Here is a 19,911-nt window from a genome sequence, read left to right as displayed (position 1 = left end):
CGCACCAGACCGCTGCTGAGGAGCCCGCGCGGCCTCGGCTCGCGGCGGCGCAGGATGTGGGGCCGGCCCCGAATCCCTCCGCCGCCGCGCTGCGCACGCGCCGCTCCAGGCGCGAGCCGCCCACACGCGCCGGGATCCGGCTCCGCCGCGGGCACTGCGCAAGCGCGAGGCCTCGGCCCCGCCTCCGGGCGCCTCACGCTCCCTCGCCGCGGCGGGCGGGAGCTCGCAGTGCGCACGCGCGGCCGCCCCGAGCCCTCGCTCCGCTCCGGCACCTAGAGATTTGGACTCCAACCGCTTCTCTCCGCGAGACTCTTCTCGATGCCCCGCCCCTTTCCCTAACACACTTCCCGGATCTTGCGCGCATGCGGCAGTCGTCGGTGTACTTGGAGGTACCCCTCCGCCTGCTGGCAAAGAGTCCCTATGCGACTAGTGTGGTCATTGGGGCGTCTCGTCTATGAAATCAGTCACTGCTCACTGAGCGCCTCGTGCGTGCTAGGCGCTGTTTGGCCTCTAGGAATATGGCACGTGACTAAAGGAAACTCTTGGAGCTCACGTTGTATGAGGGAGGGACCATAAAAGTGTTAAGAAGAATAAAATATAATTTCTGATAGTGGCATGCGCGATAAAGAAAAATAGGACAGAGTAAGGGGATTGGCAGTGAAAGCGGATCTGTTTTAGAAAGGGCGTTAATGGGAGGTTTTCTGAAGAAGTGACATTTGAGCCAAGGCCCTGGGGAAGGGAGGTCTGCCCGGGGTTAACAGCAGGTGCAAAGGCCCTGATTTAGGGGAGGGGGTGGGGCCCCTGGAATCCCGCTGTTGACCATGAGGTCAGAGAGCTGGCAGCCATGTCTCTTAGAACACTGGAGAACTGTTAAATATTGTATTTAAGTAATGTATTTACACTTTATTAGATAGATTGAATTGAAATATTTTTTAAATTTAAATGACTAATTTCATATTTCAGGAAACGTACTCTAAGAGCACAGGGCGCGTGCGCGCTGCGCGGCCGGCGGGGAGGCGGGGGGGGGGGGGGTCAGGGCTGGGGGCCTGGGCGGCCTCTTGGCCTCTGCGTCTCTGGGACACCGCGCGGGCCACCGGCACCATGAAGATTTGGACTTCGGAGCACGTCTTTGACCACCCATGGGAAACTGTTACAATAGCCGCAATGCAAAAATATCCAAACCCGCCGGAACCGGTTTGGCTCAGCCTGCGGACGGAAGGGTCTCAGGTTCGATTCAGGTCAAGGGCATGTACCTTGGTTGCGGGCACATCCCCAGTAGGGGGCGTGCAGGAGGCAGCTGGTCGATGTTTTTCTCTCATCAATGTTTCTAACTATCTCCCTCTCCTTTCTCTCTATAAAAAATTAATAAAATATATTTTTTAAAATAAAATAAAATAAAAATAAAAAATATTTGACCTTAGCCGGTGTGGTTCAGTTGGTTGGGTGTTGTCCCGAAAGGTTTCCAGTTTGATTCCCAGTTAGGGCAGGTGCCCAGGTTTTGATTCTATTCCTGGTGTGGGGTGTATAGGAGGCAGCCAATCAATGTATCACTCTCATATCCATGTTTCTCTCTCTCTACTTTCCTCTCTCTAAAAATCAATAAATAAAAGGAGAAAAAGAAAAAGAAGAAAATCTCTTTCACATTTGCTTTACTTACATGTGTATGTGGGAACTCTGCACTATATTTTGGAGCTTTTCTGTGATTCTAGAATTACTTCAAAATGAAAAATTTAAAGAAAATAAAGCTAACCCTACCGTAATAATATTCAGCCAGGCACGTGATCTTTTAAAAATGTAAATCAGGCCGAAACCGGTTTGGCTCAGTGGATAGAGCTGAAAGGTCCCAGGTTCAATTCCGGGCAAGGGCATGTACCTTGGTTGCGGGCACACCCAGTAGGGGGTGTGCAAGAGGCAGCTGACCAATGATTCTCTCTTATCGATGTTTCTAACTCTCTATCCTTCTCTCTTCCTCTCTGTAAAATATCAATAAAATATATTTTAAAAATAAAAATGTAAATCAGGCATGTCCCTCACCTAGCATGTATCTTCTAAGAGTAAGGATTTGCTGCCACATAACCACAAAATTATTTTCACCTCTAAGAAAGTTTACCCAACTCTTATTCAGATTTTCCCAATTGACCCAAGAATACTTTGTCTCAATTCAAACCAGGAGCCAAGCAAGATTCACACATTGTGGTTGTTATGTCTCCTTAGTCTGTTTTAATATATCGATAGAATACACACACATACACAAACACAAACACACACACACACACACACACACACACACACTTGCACTCCATTAGGTTGTTGTTTTTCCCAGAGTTCAGAGCAGCTCCCAGCAGAATGTCCACGTTGTAGGTCTGTCTGATTGTTTCCCCCTGCTGTTAGGGTTTGTTCCATGACTCCTTTGCTGGCTGTAAAACGGACATTGAGTCTGAAGGTTTGGAGAGGCTGAAGTTAAGAATTTGGGGCAAGGACGTTTCCTGACGATACCATGAAATTCATACTGAATCGCATCTGGACGTGCACCATGTTAGATGGTCCCACCATGAGGACGCTGAGCGTGGTCACCTGGTCAGGGACCGGAGGGCAGATCCCTCCTTGTGAAGGAGCCTTTTCCCCATGGCCATCTCAGAAGTGAGACCTTGCCAAAACCGGTTTGGCTTAGCGATAGAGCGTCGGTCTGCGGACTGAAAGGTCCAGGTTTGATTCCGGTCAAGGGCATGTATGTTGGTTACGGGCACATCCCCGATGGGGGGTGTGCAAGAGGCAGCTGGTCGATGTTTCTCTCTCATCGATGTTTCTGGTTCTCTCTCTCTCCCTTCCTCTCTGTAAAAGAAATCAATAAAATATATTTTTTAAAAAAGAAAAAAAGAAGTGAGACCTTGCCACCTTGCACACCTTCTGTTCCGCAACTATTATTGTAGCAGTCACTGCTGAGCCTTGCCTGGATCACGTGTTACAAGGCGTGAAGGAAGATTTTTTTATTTATTTTTAATGAAGTAGGGAGTAATGAGTTTTGACCAGGCAAGGGACATACCTAATTTACTTTTTTTTTTTAAAGTATATTTTATTGCTGAAACCGGTTTGGCTCAGTGGATAGAGTGCTGGCCTGCGGACTGAAGGGTCCCAGGTTTGATTCCGGTCAAGGGCATGTACCTTGGTTGTGGGCACATCCCCAGTGGGGGCATGCAGGAGGCAGCTGATCGATGTTTCTCTCTCATTGATGTTTCTGACTATCCCTCTCCCTTCCTCTCTGCGGAAAATCAATAAAATATGTTTAAAAAAAAAACAACAAAATGTAAACAGGTTTCTACACCAGCTTTATTCATAATAACCACAAATGAAATGTAACTTAAACGTCCTTCGTACAGTGAATGGGCACATCGATGGGCATACAGCCATGCTTAGGAATGAGAGTTAAGAAAGAGCTACTAGCCGAAACCGGTTTGGCTCAGTGGTAGAGCGTCAGCCTGGGGACTGAGGGGTCCCGGGTTCGATTCCGGTCAATGGCATGTATCTTGGTTGCGGGTGCATCCCCGGTGGGGGGTGTGCAGGAGGCAGCTGATCGATGATCCTCTCTCGTCGATGTTTCTAACTCTCTATCCCTCTCTGTAAAAAATCAATAAAATATATATATTTTTTAAAAAAAAAAGAAAGAAAGAGCTACTGATGCACAGGAGTGAGTCCTCAGGGAAAGAAGCTGGATCAAGGGCTACATACTTGTGATTTCATTTATTTGACATTCTGAAACACACACACACACACACACACACACACACACGCGGGCCAGGGACAGGAGGAGAAAACAGAGTAGTTTCCTAGAGCTGGAGGAGGGGGCACTGGCTGCAGAGGAAAGTTTGGGGAGTGGTACAATGGTTGTCTGTTTTGATTGTAGCACAGTCACACGACTATATTCATTTGCCAAGACTCACGGAAGTGTGGGCTAGAAAGGTTAGATTTACTGCATGTAAGTTAACCTCCATAAGCGTGACTGAGCAAAAAAAGATGGCTTTCTCAATCATTCATTAATTACAAGGGGGAAAAATAATAGCTACAGTGGAGAAACCCAGCAGACATTAGCTGGGTTTCTAAGCAAGTCGTCAAACTGAAGTCACCTGTGATAAGACATATCAACCTCTTGCACCCTATATCTATATCTATCTATCTATCTATCATCTATCTATCTATCATCTATCTATCTATAAGGATAATATACAAAGTGCCCTCTTGGGAGTTCAATCACTAGCTAGGACATGCGCTGACCACCAGGGGGCAGCACAGAACATGGCAGGCAGGGCGCTGAGGAGGTGTGGGGAGGAAGAGGTGGGAGGCTGGGAGCCTGATGGGCTCTGATCGCCAGCCAGGCCCAGGGACCCAATCTGTTCACAAATATCGTGCACCGGGCCTACTGAGAAGGGACGTCTGTCTCTGAGGTTTCTCACCTTTCCCCCAAAAAGAACTCTCTAACCTCACAAATCTTCGAGCTGGGCAGAGCTGGGGGAGGGGCTTGTCTGGCTCTAGAAGCATCCGTCCGGGGAGCCTGGCTGGGGCAATAGGAAGTGCTTCCAGCAGGGTGACTTGCTCAGATGACAACAGGTTGGTACTGGTCACCAGCCGAGGTCAGCCAGGGCTAAGGGCCAGCAGCCTCAAGTCCTCTTCACAGGGGCCTGGCCATTTGGCCTGCAGAAGTGTCCCAAGGAGGCCCGGTCTGTGAAGCTCAGTGGTTAGAACATCAGCAGTGCATTAAAGGCTCTGGGGTTCGATTCCTGCTCACAGGTACGTACCGGAGTTGCATGTTCGATCCCTGGCCCCAATTGGGGCAGGTGTGGGGGGCAACCAATTGATGTGTCTCTCTCACCTCTCTCTCTCTCTTTCTCCCTCCCCCCTCCCTTCCACTCTCTCTAAAAATCAATGGGAAAATATCCTCAGGTGAAGATGAGAGAGAGAGAGAGAGAGAGAGAGAGAGAGAGAAGAAGAAGAAGAAGAAGAAGAAGAAGAAGAAGAAGAAGAAGTGTTCCAAGGAAACAGTGGGATGGAAAGTTGCCTTTTTTTTTTAATATATTTTATTGATTTTTCACAGAGAGGAAGGGAGAGATATAGAGAGATAGAAACGTTGATGAGAGAGAGAAACATCGACCAGCTGCCCCTGCACACCCCCCACCGGGGATGTGCCCGCAACCAAGGTACATGCCCCTGTACGGAATCGAACCCGGGACCCTTCAGTCTGCAGACCGACGCTCTATGCACTGAGCCAAACCAGCTTCAGCGGGAAGTTGCCTTTTATATCCCAACCTGGGAAACCACACGGCTTCCCACGAGACAGCCTGTGGGTTGAGGGAATGACCAGAAGCCAGGGGCATGGACTCCCCTAGTGAGGGTGTGGCAAGGCTCAGGACTTCTTGGTAGGACAAGAAATACGATCCTTTGGGGGGAAAGACGATCCGTACGGGCCAGCTTCCAGGAGGATCAGCTAGGAGGACACTGACATTTCTAAGCATGATGACGTCTGGAATCTTCCATGGCAGCGGGAGGGGCCAGAAGGGAGACGGGAGTCACCAGGGAAGCGTGGGCAGAGGTGTCTGTGGACGGCCTGAGCTTCAGGGGGAGGGAGGGAGGGAGAATCGTCTGGAAGGGGCAAGGAGGAGCAGTGTTGGTGCGGGTGTAAGAGGCAGGGCTGAGAGGGAAGGCGGGGGTCAGGTCCACAGAGAGTTGAGACCCACCAAGAGGGGTCTCTTTGGGGTCCTGGAGAATGACAGGCAAGGGGAGACTGTGCAGAGCGGCCACAGTGTTTGGACAGTTTCAAGCCTCAGACTGACGAGAGGTCACAGTCCCAGCTTGGAGGGCAGAGCCTCCAGCACAGTGATAGCCAGCAGCTACTTTCGTTGTACGCTTGAACCTATGGTCCAAGCATGTGGTCCGGCGAGCCTGAGTGATGTGGGCTTGATAGAGTTCAGGTGCATGCGATTGAGGAGGATGGAAACCCATGAGAATGTTGTAAACATCTTGACCACACCCTTCCTTTGCTTCATGGAATCCGGCTGTAAAATAGACACGGCTTGTAGTCCGTGGTGCTGCCGCTAGCTCTCCATCAGGGGACAGCGTCCCACCCAGACCCCGCTTTCTCCATCCTTCACCGCCCCCACTCAGGCTCACCCTTGGCCGTGCGGGTGCGGCACAGAAGACAGAGACCAGAGAGAAGAAAAAACACCAGAGGGATGGGGGGGAGGGGGGCAGAAACCCAGAGACGATGAGTATCAAAGATCATGAAAGGGCCAAAACCGGTTTGGCTCAGTGGATAGAGCATCGGCCTGTGGACTGAAAGGTCCCGGGTTCGATTCCGGTCAAGGGCATGTACCCTGGTTGCGGGCACATCCCCAGTAGGGGGTGTGCAGGCAGCAGCTGATGGATGTTTCTCTCTCATCGATGTTTCTGACTATCTCTCTCCCTTCCTCCCTGTAAAAAATCAAATATATATATATATATATTTAAGATCATGAAAGAGAGAGAGACCAATACAGAGAGACCCAAAGAGCAGGACACACATCCAGAGGGAAGGTGGTGACAGGAACATGTAAACGGGCAGAAGGCGGGAATTCGCAGGGAGTAAAACCTTCAGCCTCTCCGCTCGCCCAGCAGAGGGCGCCGGAGACCGCGCCCGCAGGTGTCCAGGTGACCGACCCACCACTCCCTGTCCCTGAAAGCCCAGCTGGACGGGGCTATTTTTATGCGATGTCATAGGACACCCGCGGCTGGAAGGCCACCGTCCGTCTGTCCTTCGGCCCCTCGGAGTGACCCTGCGGCATCTCCCCAGCCCGCCCCCACCCGCGCGGAGCAGGCCCTGCCTCTCTGGCCCTGGAGGGCTGCTGCAGCTCAGGTCTGGCTGGGCCTCAGCGTACCTGGCGGGGAACCCCGGCGGAGAACCCCTGCGAGGGGACCGGCTGAGGGCCGCACCTGCTGGAGCGCTCCAGGGCCAGGCGGCCCCCGGGGCAGTGGAGGGCCTGACCCAAAAGTGATGGTCAGAGAGAGACTCGGAGAGGTGACTCCGGAGCCCTAACCGGTTTGGCTCAGTGGATAGAGGGTCGACCTGCAGACTCAAGGGTCCCAGGTTCGATTCCGGCCAAAGGCATGCACCTTGGTTGCGGGCACATCCCCAGTGGGGGGTGTGCAGGAGGCAGCTGATGCTCTGGAGAGGGAGACGGAGTCCTCCAGAGGCCCTGGCTGAGACAGAGGCTTGCAGAATGCTTCAGGGAAAGAAAGACCAAAGTTTGAGTTCGCCCCAGAGAAACCCACGGACAGAGACACGGCGGGCTGAGAGATACTGAGAGAGGAGACCCAGCAAGAGAAGCAGAGAGGCCTGGGCAGAGGGGAGAGACAGAGGCCAGGGGAGACAACAGATAAACAGAGACAGACTCTCTCTCTCGAGAGAGAAAAAGAGTCAAAGACATAGATCAGAGAAACCAAGACACAGAATCCCACAGGGCGGCAAAACTTAGAGAGATTGGCCCCATAAAGACACACAGACACACATCCCCGACAGGCAGACCCAAGTCCAAGACCTGGCCAGACGCAGACACACCAGAGAAGGAGAGAAAGGGGTGGGCATCTGTGTCTCCGCCAGAGGGACTCGGGTACTCACTTGAGAGCCAGACAGCCAGACAGACAGACACGAAGGGCACCCCTGGGAAGATGCAGGTCAGAAGACAGAGGTCCTGGGCCATGGAAAGGGGGTCGGAGAGCGGGGCGGGCGCGGAGACGGCGCCGCTGGGCGGTGGCTGGGGCGGGGGAAAGGGCGGGCGCCCCGGCAGAGGGCGCGCGGGTCCCCGCTGCCCCGCCGGGGTCACGGCGCCCCCTCCCCCGCGCCCTGGCCGGAGGGCCGGGCTATTTTTACGCGTGGACACCGGACACCAGGCTGGGGCGGCGGCGGCGGCGGCGGCAGAGGCCGAGGTGGGGCCGGGCCGGGTCGGGCGTCGGGGCCACACGTCCGCCCGCCGCGGGTCACCAGCGGGGCTGCGCGCACGCCATGGAGCCGCGGTGCTCGCCGCCGTGCGGCTGCTGCGAGCGGCTGGTGCTCAACGTGGCGGGGCTGCGGTTCGAGACGCGGGCGCGCACGCTGGGCCGCTTCCCGGACACGCTGCTCGGGGACCCGGCGCGCCGCGGCCGCTTCTACGACGGCGCGCGCCGCGAGTACTTCTTCGACCGGCACCGGCCGAGCTTCGACGCCGTGCTCTACTACTACCAGTCGGGCGGGCGGCTGCGGCGGCCGGCGCACGTGCCGCTCGACGTCTTCCTGGAGGAGGTGGCCTTCTACGGGCTGGGCGCCGCGGCCATGGCGCGCCTGCGCGAGGACGAGGGCTGCCCGCTGCCGCCCGAGCGCCCGCTGCCCCGCCGCGCCTTCGCGCGCCAGCTCTGGCTGCTCTTCGAGTTCCCCGAGAGCTCGCAGGCCGCGCGCGTGCTCGCCGTCGTCTCCGTGCTCGTCATCCTCGTCTCCATCGTCGTCTTCTGCCTCGAGACGCTGCCCGAGTTCCGCGACGACCGCGACCGGCCGGGGCTGGCGGCGGTGGCCGCGGCGGGACCGGTGAGAGGGGGCGGGGCCTGGGCGGAGGAGGGGCGTGGTTTAAGGGGGAGGTGGGCGTGCCCCGAGGGTCCCCTGGCCTATCAGAAAGCGGGTGCAGGGCCGTGGGGGGGGGGGCTCTCGGGAAGGTGGGCTCTGGCTGTAGATGGGCGTGCCCCGCGGGCCCCCTGGCCTATCAGAAAGCGGGTTCAGGGCCGTGGGAGGCGGGGCCTCTCGGGAAGGTGGGCGGGGCGCGGGGTTCTGGGAGGAGGACCTGGCCAATTTCAGGTGTGGCAAGGGGCTTTAAGGGGATGAGCAATCTAGGGACTGGCCTGTCAGGGGACTCCCCCATCAAAAGCTAGGGGCGCAGGGGTGCTTAAGAGGAGCGGGGCCTGGGGATCGCAGTAGAGGGACCCGTCCTGTTGAAGGCAGGGTTCAGGTAGGCGAGAAACCTGGCTTGAGGAGGAGGGCAGGAGGACCTGAGTTCAGGCACCTTAAGAAATCAAAGCAGTGGGTAGGAGAGAGCATGGAAAAATCCGGGGCCTGTGCGGCTCATGGTAACCAAAGGGAAGGATGGGGTGGAGGTGATGACAGTCGGACCTGAAGAAAGCAGCTGGGGCCCTGGCCCGTCTGCTCAGTGGTTAGAGCTTGGCCTGCGGACTGAAGGGTCATGGGTTCGTTTCCCGATTCCCAGTCAAGGGCACAAACCTCTGGTGAGGATTAACAAACCAAAATGGAAGGAAGGAGAGAGAGGGAGAGGGAGGGAGGAAGAGAGAGAGGGAGAGGGAGAGGGAGAGGGAGAGGGAGAGGGAGAGGGAGGGAAGCTGAGGTGACAGAGTGGTGGCTCCTGAGGGCTAGGGTAGGAGGAGTCCATCACAAACAAAGCCGGGAGCTGTAAGAGTAGGGGTCAGGGTCTGGCGGACGGAAAGGTCTTGACCATCATAGCATTGTAGTCTGGGCTGGCTGTGGGAGCGCAGGGCAGGGGGGGCAGCTTAGGGACCCTCCCTGGCTGGAGAATTCTCGCTGGGGGCAGATTGGAGCCCCAGGCCGCGCCATTTCAGGAGGCCCCAGCAGTGGATGAGGGACCAGAGAGCCAGCCAAGCAGGGATGACCCCGGGGCCTGGGAGGGCCTATGACAGCAGGTCACTGCTGGCCTCGGAGCCACGGCTGTTGACCGATGTATAGATACATTCTTGGCTACTTACACAGCGAATACGGCCATTCCAGTGTGTCCCGGCCCCAGACAGGAAAATTTTTTATTTTATATTTTATTGATTTTTTAGAGAGGAAGGGAGAGGGATAGAGAGTTAGAAACATCGATGAGAGAGAATCATCGATCAGCTGCCTCTTGCACACCTCCCACTGGGGATGTGCCCACAACCAAGGTACATGCCCTTGACCGGAATCGAACCTGGGACCTTTCAGTCCGCAGGCTGACGCTCTCTCCACTGAGCCAAACCGGTTTCGTCTGGACAGGAAGTTTTGCTTTCAGACGTGGTCATCAGAGCCACCAGGGAAAGAAGCGAGAGGGAGTCACTATAGTCTGTCCTACATGGTGGGGGTTGGAGGGAGAGACAGAAACCCAGAGGAGGGGGCAGGCAGAGCCTGGGGAAGGACAGAGGCTCCGAGGAAGAACCGGAAGCACCCCTGAACCCCTTCCCCCTTGCAGTTTGCCTCCCGGCTGAACGGCTCCAGCCCGGCGCCCGGCCCCCCGCCCCGGTCGCCCTTCGATGACCCGTTCTTTGTGGTGGAGACGCTGTGCATCTGCTGGTTCTCCTTCGAGCTGCTGGTGCGCCTGCTGGCCTGCCCCAGCAAGCCCGCCTTCTTCAAGAACGTGATGAACCTCATTGATTTCGTGGCCATCGTGCCCTACTTCGTGGCGCTGGGCACCGAGCTGGCCCAGCAGCGGGGCGTGGGCCAGCCGGCCATGTCGCTGGCCATCCTGCGCGTCATCCGGCTGGTGCGCGTCTTCCGCATCTTCAAGCTGTCCCGCCACTCCAAGGGCCTGCAGATCCTGGGCCAGACGCTGCGGGCCTCCATGCGCGAGCTGGGCCTGCTCATCTTCTTCCTCTTCATCGGCGTGGTCCTCTTCTCCAGCGCCGTCTACTTCGCCGAGGTCGACCGGGAAGACTCCTACTTCACCAGCATCCCCGAGTCCTTCTGGTGGGCCGTGGTCACCATGACCACCGTGGGCTACGGCGACATGGCCCCGGTCACCGTGGGCGGCAAGATCGTGGGCTCCCTGTGCGCCATCGCCGGCGTGCTCACCATCTCCCTGCCCGTGCCCGTCATCGTGTCCAACTTCAGCTACTTTTACCACCGGGAGACGGAGGGCGAGGAGGCGGGCATGTACAGCCACGTGGACACGCAGCCCTGTGGCCCGCTGGAGGGCAAGGCCAACGGGGGCTTGGTGGACGGGGAGGTGCCCGAGCTGTCGCCTCCGCTCTGGCCGCCCCCCGGGAAGCACATGGTCACCGAAGTGTGAGGGACCGTGGGCGCCCGCAGGACCTCACATCTCCTCCGAGGGAGGGAGGGAGGGGGAGGGAGGGGAGGAGGGAGGAGGAGGGAGGGGTTGGGTCTGGGAAGAACTGGGCTAAGTGGTAACGAGTTGAAGGACACTGAGCCTCTCGGCTCTCGCCTGTGGGCTGGTTCTCCTGTAGGTGCCTCCTTAGGCGGCAGTGAGTGGAAAGGGGTGACCCTGAGCTGAGCTGGGGGGCGGGGTGCACTGGTTTGACCTGCACTGGTTCCTGCCAGGCCGCGGAGCCCCTCGGGCTGCTGCTGAGATCCATCCGGCCGTATCGCTGTGTGAGTGCCGTGGTTCCGGGTTGGGCTGGGTTGGGTTGGGTTGGGTTGGGTTGGGTTGGGCGGTGAGTCCGGGTGAGTCTTGACAACCGCCTTGTGGGGGGTCCTGTGGTTTCAGGGCCCCCCGGCCATGTGGTCCCCCGTGGCAGGCGTGTCCCCTCGTGGCGGGGTGGCACTGAGACGTGGCGGGCGCGGGCCGGCGTTGCGTCCCGCTGGGTGGATGTTATTTTAGGTCCTGCGAACTTGTGAGTCATGGAGAAGAGTCAAGTGATGGAATGTGAGCTTTCTAGGTCATGCGAGGTGACGCCGGGCTGGGACGGGGACTGTGGGAGTCTCCCGAACGTGTGGAGGGGTGTGTGTGCGTGGCCGGGGCGGCGGGGGCTCCACGGGAGCTGGGCCACATGGGCCCGTGTGGTCACGGGAGCCTCCAGGACCAGGCCTCGGCCACACGTCGAGCTGCGTTACACGGACGTGGCGCTGTGAGTGCGGCAGGGCCGTGGGCTGAGCCGGGCCGTGCGGGTGGACTCCGCGGGGCCCTGTGGAGTGGGTTAGGGTTCCGTGGTGACACGGAGGACCCGGGCACCGAGGAGGGACCCTGCCTCAGGGAGCGAACATGCGCTGTGGCCTCGGGGAGACACACTGAGCCGGACACTCCCTCCGTCCACCCCACACCGGCTTCACCGAAACCCCCTTTCTGTCTGTCCTCGCCCGCAGTGCTGCTTCCGGACATGGACATCAGAACCACCAGGGGAAGGGGCGAGGGGGGGTCACTATACTCTGTCCCTACACGGTGGGGGACGGGGGGACAGAGACCTGGGGAAGGACAGAGGCTCCGAGAAAGAGAAACCAGAGAAGAGGAGATGAAGACACAAAGAGAGAGGAACAGACGCTCAGAGACCAGGACCCAGGGAAGGGGGAGGGAGGACACGATCCACAGGAGAGGCAGGCAGAGACCAAGAGTGGGGGGTGGAGAGCACGGCGGGGTGTCAGGCACCCAGAGAGAGAGAGGGACAGACACCGGGAGTACCCCAGAGAGAGAGAGACCAAAGAGGGCCAAGGCAGGGCCCCTGAGCCTGAAGGAGAGGAGAGTCCCACGTGGGGGCGCCCCATGCCATCTCCCCGCGGCCCAGGAAGGCCGGCAGGCAAAGCCGGGAGCGGCCAGCGGCTCAGGGCCTGAGAGCGCCCCAAGGTCAGGCGCCGTCACCGCCGGGGCCAGCGCCGTGGCAGCCTGCTGGGGCGCCCCGGACCTCCCGCGCCCGGACAGCCTCACAGACAGGAAACTGAGGCTCAGAGCGGAGCGTGTCACCCAAGGCCACGAGGCCAAACACTTTAGAGGTCTTTCCATCTTAAAGGGCACTTTGAGATGGAGGAGGAGGAGGAGGAGAGGGAGGGGAGAAGGAGGGGGAGGAGGAGGAGGAGGAGGAGGAGGAGAGGAGGGGGAGGAGGAGGAGGGTTGAATCACTAACACATATAGGGCTTCCTATGCACCAGGCATCATTCAAAGCACTTAACCCATATTAACTCATTAAAACCCATCCAGTGATTTGCAGAGTGTGGTTGTTGTTATTGTTATTTTTAACTATAATATAACCCCCCCCCCTTTTTTTTTGTCAAATGAAACCTTAGAGGCAGCAGAGTGACGCATCAGAGGGGAACTGGTTTGAGGGGAACACACCTCTTTAAAAAATATGTATTTTTTTTGTTTTTTTACAGAGAGGAAGGGAGAGGGTTAGAGAGTTAGAAACATCGATCAGAGAGACACATCGAACAGCTGCCTCTTGCACACCTACTGGGGATGTGCCCGCAACCAAGGTACATGCCCTTGACCGGAGTCAAACCTGGCATCCTTCAGGCCTCAGACTGACGCTCTATCCACCGAGACAAACTGATTTCGGTGCACCTCTTTTTTCTTTTATTAAAATGAAAGTTTTATTGATTTCAGAGAGGAAGGGAGAAAGAGAGACAGAAACATCAATGATGAGAGAGAACCATCATTGATTGGCTGCCTCCTGCACGCCCCCCACTGGAGACAGAGCCTGAAAACCAGGGCATGTGCCCTTGACCGGACTCGAACCTGGGACCCCTCAGGCCGCAGGCCTGTGCTCCAGCTACTGAGCCAAACCAGCCAGGGCAAGGAACACAGCTTTTATGAAGCCCCTTTGACAGCTCAGAATGCAGCTGAGAGACTCAGTTTGGAACCCCTGATTTCACCCCACTACCTTTTTGTTGTGAGTCATCACCCTATTTTTCCCTTGGTTTTTATTTATTTTTTGTTCATTTTTTATTTTTTTTCCCCATTGAGTTTCAGAGAGAGTGGAAGGAAGGGAGAGAGACAGAGAGAGAGAGAAACATCGATGTGAGAGAGACACATCCATTGCTTGCCCCCCTGTACAAGTTCCGACCAGGGCCAGCGATCAAGCCTGCAACCGAGGTATGTGCTTTTGACCGGACTCGAAGCCGAGACCCTTCAGGCCACAGGCCAGGGTCCGAGGCTCTATCCACTGAGCCACACCAGCCAGGGCGACCCACCTACCTCCTTATACAGAGAGATGGCAGCGGGTACAGAGGGTGGGAAGAGTTTGATAAAGGTCGGAAATAACATAACCCGTAGGCTGTCACTTCTCTCTGCGAGGGAGAGAGAGGCACACCTGGAGACAGAAAAGACAGGCCTCCTCGCGGTGGCAGACACGGACAGCATCGCGGGGGCAGGCGCAGAGTTAGCACAGAGACCCGAAGAGGAGGAGGAGGAGGCACAGGCCCAGAGGAACCGAGACCTGCAGAGGGGGACGGAGACAGGCTGAGAGTGGCACCCACGGGGAGCGGCCGCTGGGGAGAGGAAGGCAGTGGCCTGGGAGGGGGGTCGGAGGCCAGGGGGAGGACAGAGACCCAGAGAGAGGGAGACAGGAGCCGGAGAGAGAGGGCACCTGAGACACGGACAGTGGGGGGACAGAGACTTTTGCCACTTCCTCCTCTGCTAGTTCCTCAGTTGCTCTCCCCGGGGTTCCGTGGGGGCCCTCTGACAGGCCTGGCCCGCGCTGGGTGCTGGGGTGGGGAAGGGTGTGGTGAGTCAGGGAGGGGACACTCAGAGCCTGGGGGCGCCCCTCCCCCACCCCAATAAACAACTGCGCCGCCGCCTGCCATGCCGCCCTGGCTCTGAGCGATGGGGAAGAGGCGAGGGGAACACCCAGCGCGGGGACACCCTTCCTGCCACCTTGCCATGCTATATTTAGGCTGAGGGAGAGGTATGGGATGCCCCCTCCCCCCCAGACAAGTGTCAGCTTTCCCCTGAAAACAACCCTGCAGAGGGGTGAGGGCCCGGCCGCCGGGCTGTCCTGGACTCCAACTCCCGTCTTCCCCCCGCTCAGGGGCTCGCTCTCTCTCTGGGCCTCTGTCCCCCCTCTTTCTCTGGGACTCTTCCCCTTTTCCGTGCCTCCCCCCGCCCCCAGTCTCCCTTCACTTTCCTTCTTTCTCTAAGGTCATTGTGCCCCCAAACCAAACCTCTCTCCCAGGCCTGTAACACCTTCAACTTCTCTCCTCTGAGCTCAGGACAAGACCCTCTCCCCAGTGCCCAGCCAGGAAATTCCAGGGGAGAGGAGGGCTCTGTGGGAGAGCCCCCCACATCCACTGTCCCCCCCTGGCCCGGGGCCTTATCGCTGCCCAGGCCCAGCTGGTTAATGTCTGGCCGGGAGCTCCTGGGAGCGTGGGGATGGGAGCAGAGGGTGGGAATCTGCCTGGGGATTGACACTTCGCTGGCTGAAGAATGCGAAGGAATCTCGGGCCCAGACTCCTGGTCTGCGGGAGGAGGGGCTGGGGTCCCCATTCCTGGGTCTGCGGGAGGAGGGGCTGGGGTCCCCATTCCTGGGTCTGAGGGAGGAGGGGCTGGGAAGCCAGACTCCTGGGTCTGAGGGAGGAGGGGCTGGGGGTCCCCCAGCCCTGGGTCTGAGGGAGGAGGGGCTGGGGTCCCCATTCCTGGGTCTGAGGGAGGAGGGGCTGGGGTCCCCATTCCTGGGTCTGCGGGAGGAGGGGCTGGGAAGCCAGACTCCTGGGTCTGAGGGAGGAGGAGGGGTCTGGGGAGCCAGACTCCTGGCCTGAGGGAGGAGGAGGCTGGGGGTCCCCCAGCCCTGGGTCTGAGAGAGGAGGACCTGGGTCTGAGGGAGGAGGGCTGGGGGCCTGGACCCCTGGGTCTGAGGGAGGAGGGGCGGGGGTCCCCACTCCAAGGTCTGCGGGAGGCGGGGGCTGGGGTCCCACTCCTGGGTCTGCGGGAGGCGGGGGCTGGGGTCCCACTCCTGGGTCTGCGGGAGGCGGGGGCTGGGGGTCCCACTCCTGGGTCTGAGGGAGGAGGGACTGGGGGTCCCACTCCTGGGTCTGCGGGAGGCGGGGGCTGGGGGTCCCACTCCTGGGTCTGAGGGAGGAGGGACTGGGGGTCCCACTCCAGGGTCTGCGGGAGGAGGCGGGGGCTGGCGCCTGGCCTCCTGAGACCCAGGCGGGCGGAGGGCTGAGCTCGCCAGGCTGGGCTCCCGAGGTCCCGGCCCGCGCGCGGAAGGCGGGCTCCCCCGGCCCCTCCTCCGCCGTCGGCGCCGCCCCGCCCCCGCCCCGACCCGGGCCCTGGGAGCCTCGGTGCGCGGCGCGGAGCCCGCCGGCAGCCGGAGCAGGGCGCCCAGGTAAGAGCTCCGCGCCTCCTCCGGGTCCCGCGCCCGGGCGCCCTGCCCCCGGGTAGGGAGGGGCGGGGCGGGGCCGGGGGCGGGGCTGGCGGAGGAAACTGAGGCAGGAGCAGAGTCCCCGAGGAACAACCGGTGACCCCCTCCCCGTGGGGGCGCCCCCAGGGGGGTCTCCGGAGCCCGGACCCCCAGCCTGAAGCTTCTGCGGAGAACCTGGGGGGCGGGGCTCGAACCCCAGAACTTCAGGGTCCGGGGAGGAGGGGCTGGGGGCCTGGACCCCTGGGTCCCGGGGGAGGAGGGACGGGGGGCCTGGACCGCGGGTCCTGGCCGATCAGCATGCGCCCCTCTCCCCCCAGCTCCCCCCCGAACCCCCTCTCCCCCCGGCTCCCCGCAGCCGGGCGGCAGCCGCCCAGGTATGCGCGGCGGGAGGCGCGGGCGGGCCCCGGCCTGTCCCGTGCGCGCGGGGAACATTCCAGGCGGCGGCCTGGGGGACCCGGGCTCTGAGTGAGCGCCCCCGGTGCCCCGGGGTCCGGCCCGGCCCCGCCCCAGCCTGCCTGTCTGTCCGGGAGATGGATGGGCCGAGGAGGATGTAATCTTTTCCAGCCTCTGCGGTCCCCTCTCCCCCATCCCCGCCCCCCATCTGCTTCCCATCCGGGCCAGGAGCCGTCACCTGGGCCGGCCAGGGGCCTCTGGCAAGGGGGGCGTGGCTTGGCTGTGGGGTACCCTACACTTTTAAAAATATATGTTTTATTGATTTTTTACAGAGAGGAAGGGAGAGGGAGAGAAAGTTAGAAACATCGATGAGAGAGAATCATTGATCAGCTGCCTCCTGCACACCCCCCACTGGGGATGTGCCCGCAACCAAGGTACAAGCCCTTGGCCGGAATCGAACCTGGGACTTCTCAGTTCGCAGGCCGACGCTCTATCCACTGAGCCAAACCGGTTTCGGTACCCTACACTTAAAAAAATTTTTCTTTATTAATTAAGGTATCACAGATTTGTCCTTACCCCCCCATTCCAATACCCCACCCTCACCCCCAAACCCTACCCAGGGATTCAGCCCCCCCCCCCCGTCTGACATGCCTGTTCCCCTCTTCCTCTAGGTGGTTGCCCCCTTCCCGCTCCTGAGATGTCAGGAAGGAGGGGGCGCCCTGCGTCCCCCACAGGGGCCCCCTGGAGCCTGGGGGCCCCCAGCCCGGGAGCTCGGAGGCGGAGGAGGTGCTGACAGGTCCGGTACCCACCCTGGTCCTCCCCACCTCGCCCTTCCGGGAATCGCAGGCCTCCAGGATGTGGTGCGGGAAAGGCGGTGGCCACAGCTTCGCCTGCAGCTCCCAGCCCCAGATCAGGGGCGCAGGCAGGGAAACTGAGGCCCAACTGACTTTCTTGCCTTCTTCGTGGAGCTTCGAGCTGAAGTTGGATCTCGCCAGGATTCCAGAGCTGGCCTTTCTCAAAGTTTGGGACCTCAAACCTCCTCCAGGCTGTAGGACTTAGGGTTTCTGGGGGTTGCAGAGGCAGTATGGCCGAGTAGGGGGTGCTCAGACAGGGTTCCCGTTTCACCTCTGGCATTTGCTGGCTGTGTGACCTGGCCCAAGTTACTAACCTCTCTGAGCCGGTATGTCCCCAATTGTTGGCCATTATTAGTCGCTAGAGGCCCTGTGCATTGGTGGGGGCCCTGGGCTTGGCCTGCGCCCTCTTGCCACCCAGGACCCCTTGGGGATGTGGGAGAGCCAGTTACAGCCTGGTCCCTGCAGGCCAGGCCGAGGGACCCCACCTGCACGGATTCATGCACCTGGCCTCTAGCATGCATATAAGATCTTTGGTTAATCTCTTCCTTTAAAAAAAAATATATATATATTTTATTGATTTTCCACAGAGAGGAAGAGAGAGGGATAGAGAGTTAGAAACATCGATGAGAGAATCATCAACCAGCTGCCTCTTGCATACCCCCTACTGAGGATGTGCCTGCAACCAAGGTACATGCCCTTGACTGGAATCGAACCCGGGACCTTTCAGTCCGCAGGCTGATGCTCTATCCATTGAGCCAAACCGGTTTCAGCTTGGTTCATCTCTCCCTGTCCTCCCCTTCCCCCTTCCCTCTGAGATTCATCAGTCTGTCCCATGTTTCCATGCCTGTGTGTTGACTGTCTGCCCCCTGGTGGTCAGTGCACATCATATCTACTGGTTGAATGATGGAAGGGATGCTTACCTTTATATATGTAGATAGATAATAGTAGGATAATCTGGAAGTTGGGCATTATTCAATCCTAGAATATGGGTTCCCCAAGGTTCTAGAACAAGGGCCTCCCTAGGGTCCCCCCTACATGACTCCCCTCTTCTCTAACCCCAGCTCTCTTCCTCCTCAGGTGCCCTGCGAGATGCTGCCCCACCCTGCACGGTGCCTCCCCATCCTCCTCCTCCTCTGCCTCCTCCCCAGCGTCCCCGTGGGACCCCACCCCCCGCCCTCTCCGCTGCCCCCGTTTCCAGGCCCCGAGTGGGACCTCCTGTCCCCGCGCGTGGTGCTGTCCCGGGGCGCCCCCGCGGGCCCCCCGCTGCTCTTCCTGCTGGAGACCGGGGCCTTCGGGGAGCCGGCGGGCGGCCCCGCCAACCGCAGCCGGCGAGGCGTGAGCGAGACGGCGCCGGCCAGCCGCCGCGGGGAGCTGGCCGTGTGCGACGCGGTCAGCAGCTGGGTGACGGACCGGCGGACGGCCGTGGACCTGCGCGGGCGGGAGGTGGAGGTGCTGGGCGAGGTGCCCGCGGCCGGCGGCAGCCCCCTGCGCCAGTACTTCTTTGAGACCCGCTGCAAGGCCGACAGCGCCGGGGAAGAGGGCCCCGGCGCGGGCGGCGGCGGCTGCCGGGGCGTGGACCGGAGGCACTGGGTGTCCGAGTGCAAGGCCAAGCAGTCCTACGTGCGGGCGCTGACCACGGACGCCCAGGGCCGCGTGGGCTGGCGCTGGATTCGCATCGACACTGCCTGCGTCTGCACGCTCCTCAGCCGGACCGGCCGGGCCTGAGGCCTGCTCTGCGCGGGAAGGACCTGGGCAAGCAGAGGAGAGAAGAGCTGGAGGCCGAGAGGGACCTCAGGGGGGGCCTGGCTGCTCTGGGCCTCTGTTGTGGGAACTTGTGAAGTCGTCACAAAGTCAGCTCAATCGGTACAAGACAGGTGGGGAAAATGGGTGGGGTTTTGAAGGATGAATAGGAGTTCTGTGAACGCCACGGCGGCGGATGATGATGATGATGATAGCCTATGTTTTCTGAATGTCTACTGTTTAAGAGCTCTAATACACAACTTGTCAGATCAACTCTGGTGGATGTGAGCATTGGAGGCCTTCAGCTTCTAAGTTGCTGCTGTATGCTCTCAGAGGACATTACCTTGCTCATTATGGGGAGAGTGAAAAGGGGGAAATATATCAAGATTTCGGGTGGCAGCGCCAAAATCGGTTTGGCTCAGTCTGAGGACTGAAAGGTCCCAGGTTCGATTCCGGTCAAGGACATTTACATTGGTTGCAGGCACATCCCCGATGGGGGTGTGCAAGAGGCAGCTGGTCGATGTTTCTCTCTCATCGACGTTTCTAGCTCTCTACCTCTCTCTCCTCCTCTCTGTAAAAAATCAATAAAATATATTTTTTAAAAATACTTAAAAAAAAAAAAAGAAGTGGGTGGCAGAGCATGAAAACTGGAACATGTAAGCAACTAGCTGGGAGCGAGGACTCGAATGGACGGTTTGCTAGGTCAGATGGGGCAAGAAGGCTCTGTGTTTTGTTTGTTTTTTGTTAATCCTCACTCAAAGATATTTTCCCCATTCGTTTTCAGAGCGAGTGGAGAGGGAGAGACACAGAGAAAACATTGATGTGAGAGAGACACATAGATTGGTCGCCTCCCACATTGGGATTGAGC

The 19,911-nt window shown here is 58.9% G+C and overlaps 2 protein-coding genes across 3 annotated transcripts; both read left to right on the top strand.

Annotated features, from left to right (window-relative positions):
• The first annotated feature begins 7,884 nt into the window (after positions 1 to 7,884).
• On the top strand, positions 7,885 to 11,231 carry KCNA7 (potassium voltage-gated channel subfamily A member 7). Its single transcript, XM_036425664.2, has 2 exons — positions 7,885 to 8,581; positions 10,227 to 11,231. Exons 1-2 carry the CDS (start codon positions 8,027 to 8,029, stop codon positions 11,040 to 11,042), a joined length of 1,371 nt encoding a protein of 456 aa, XP_036281557.1. The 5' UTR covers positions 7,885 to 8,026; the 3' UTR covers positions 11,043 to 11,231.
• A 4,594-nt stretch (positions 11,232 to 15,825) lies between these two features.
• Positions 15,826 to 19,316, top strand: NTF4 (neurotrophin 4). 2 transcript variants are annotated; one of them, XM_036425665.2, is made up of 3 exons: positions 15,826 to 16,020; positions 17,121 to 17,245; positions 18,381 to 19,316. In XM_036425665.2, exon 3 carries the CDS (start codon positions 18,393 to 18,395, stop codon positions 19,026 to 19,028), a length of 636 nt encoding a protein of 211 aa, XP_036281558.1. In that variant the 5' UTR covers positions 15,826 to 16,020; positions 17,121 to 17,245; positions 18,381 to 18,392; the 3' UTR covers positions 19,029 to 19,316. The 2 variants fall into 2 exon arrangements, with proteins under 2 accessions (XP_036281558.1, XP_045433142.1); XM_045577186.1 differs by lacking the exon at positions 15,826 to 16,020 and adding an exon at positions 16,407 to 16,430.
• Positions 19,317 to 19,911: the final 595 nt, after the last annotated feature.

This window comes from Pipistrellus kuhlii, unplaced genomic scaffold (genome assembly GCF_014108245.1).
Source record: "Pipistrellus kuhlii isolate mPipKuh1 unplaced genomic scaffold, mPipKuh1.p scaffold_m20_p_84, whole genome shotgun sequence".
Classification (NCBI taxonomy): Eukaryota; Metazoa; Chordata; class Mammalia; order Chiroptera; family Vespertilionidae; genus Pipistrellus; species Pipistrellus kuhlii.
The sequence above is the reverse complement of the archived record's forward strand: the minus strand, read 5'-3'. Positions and strand labels throughout refer to the sequence as shown.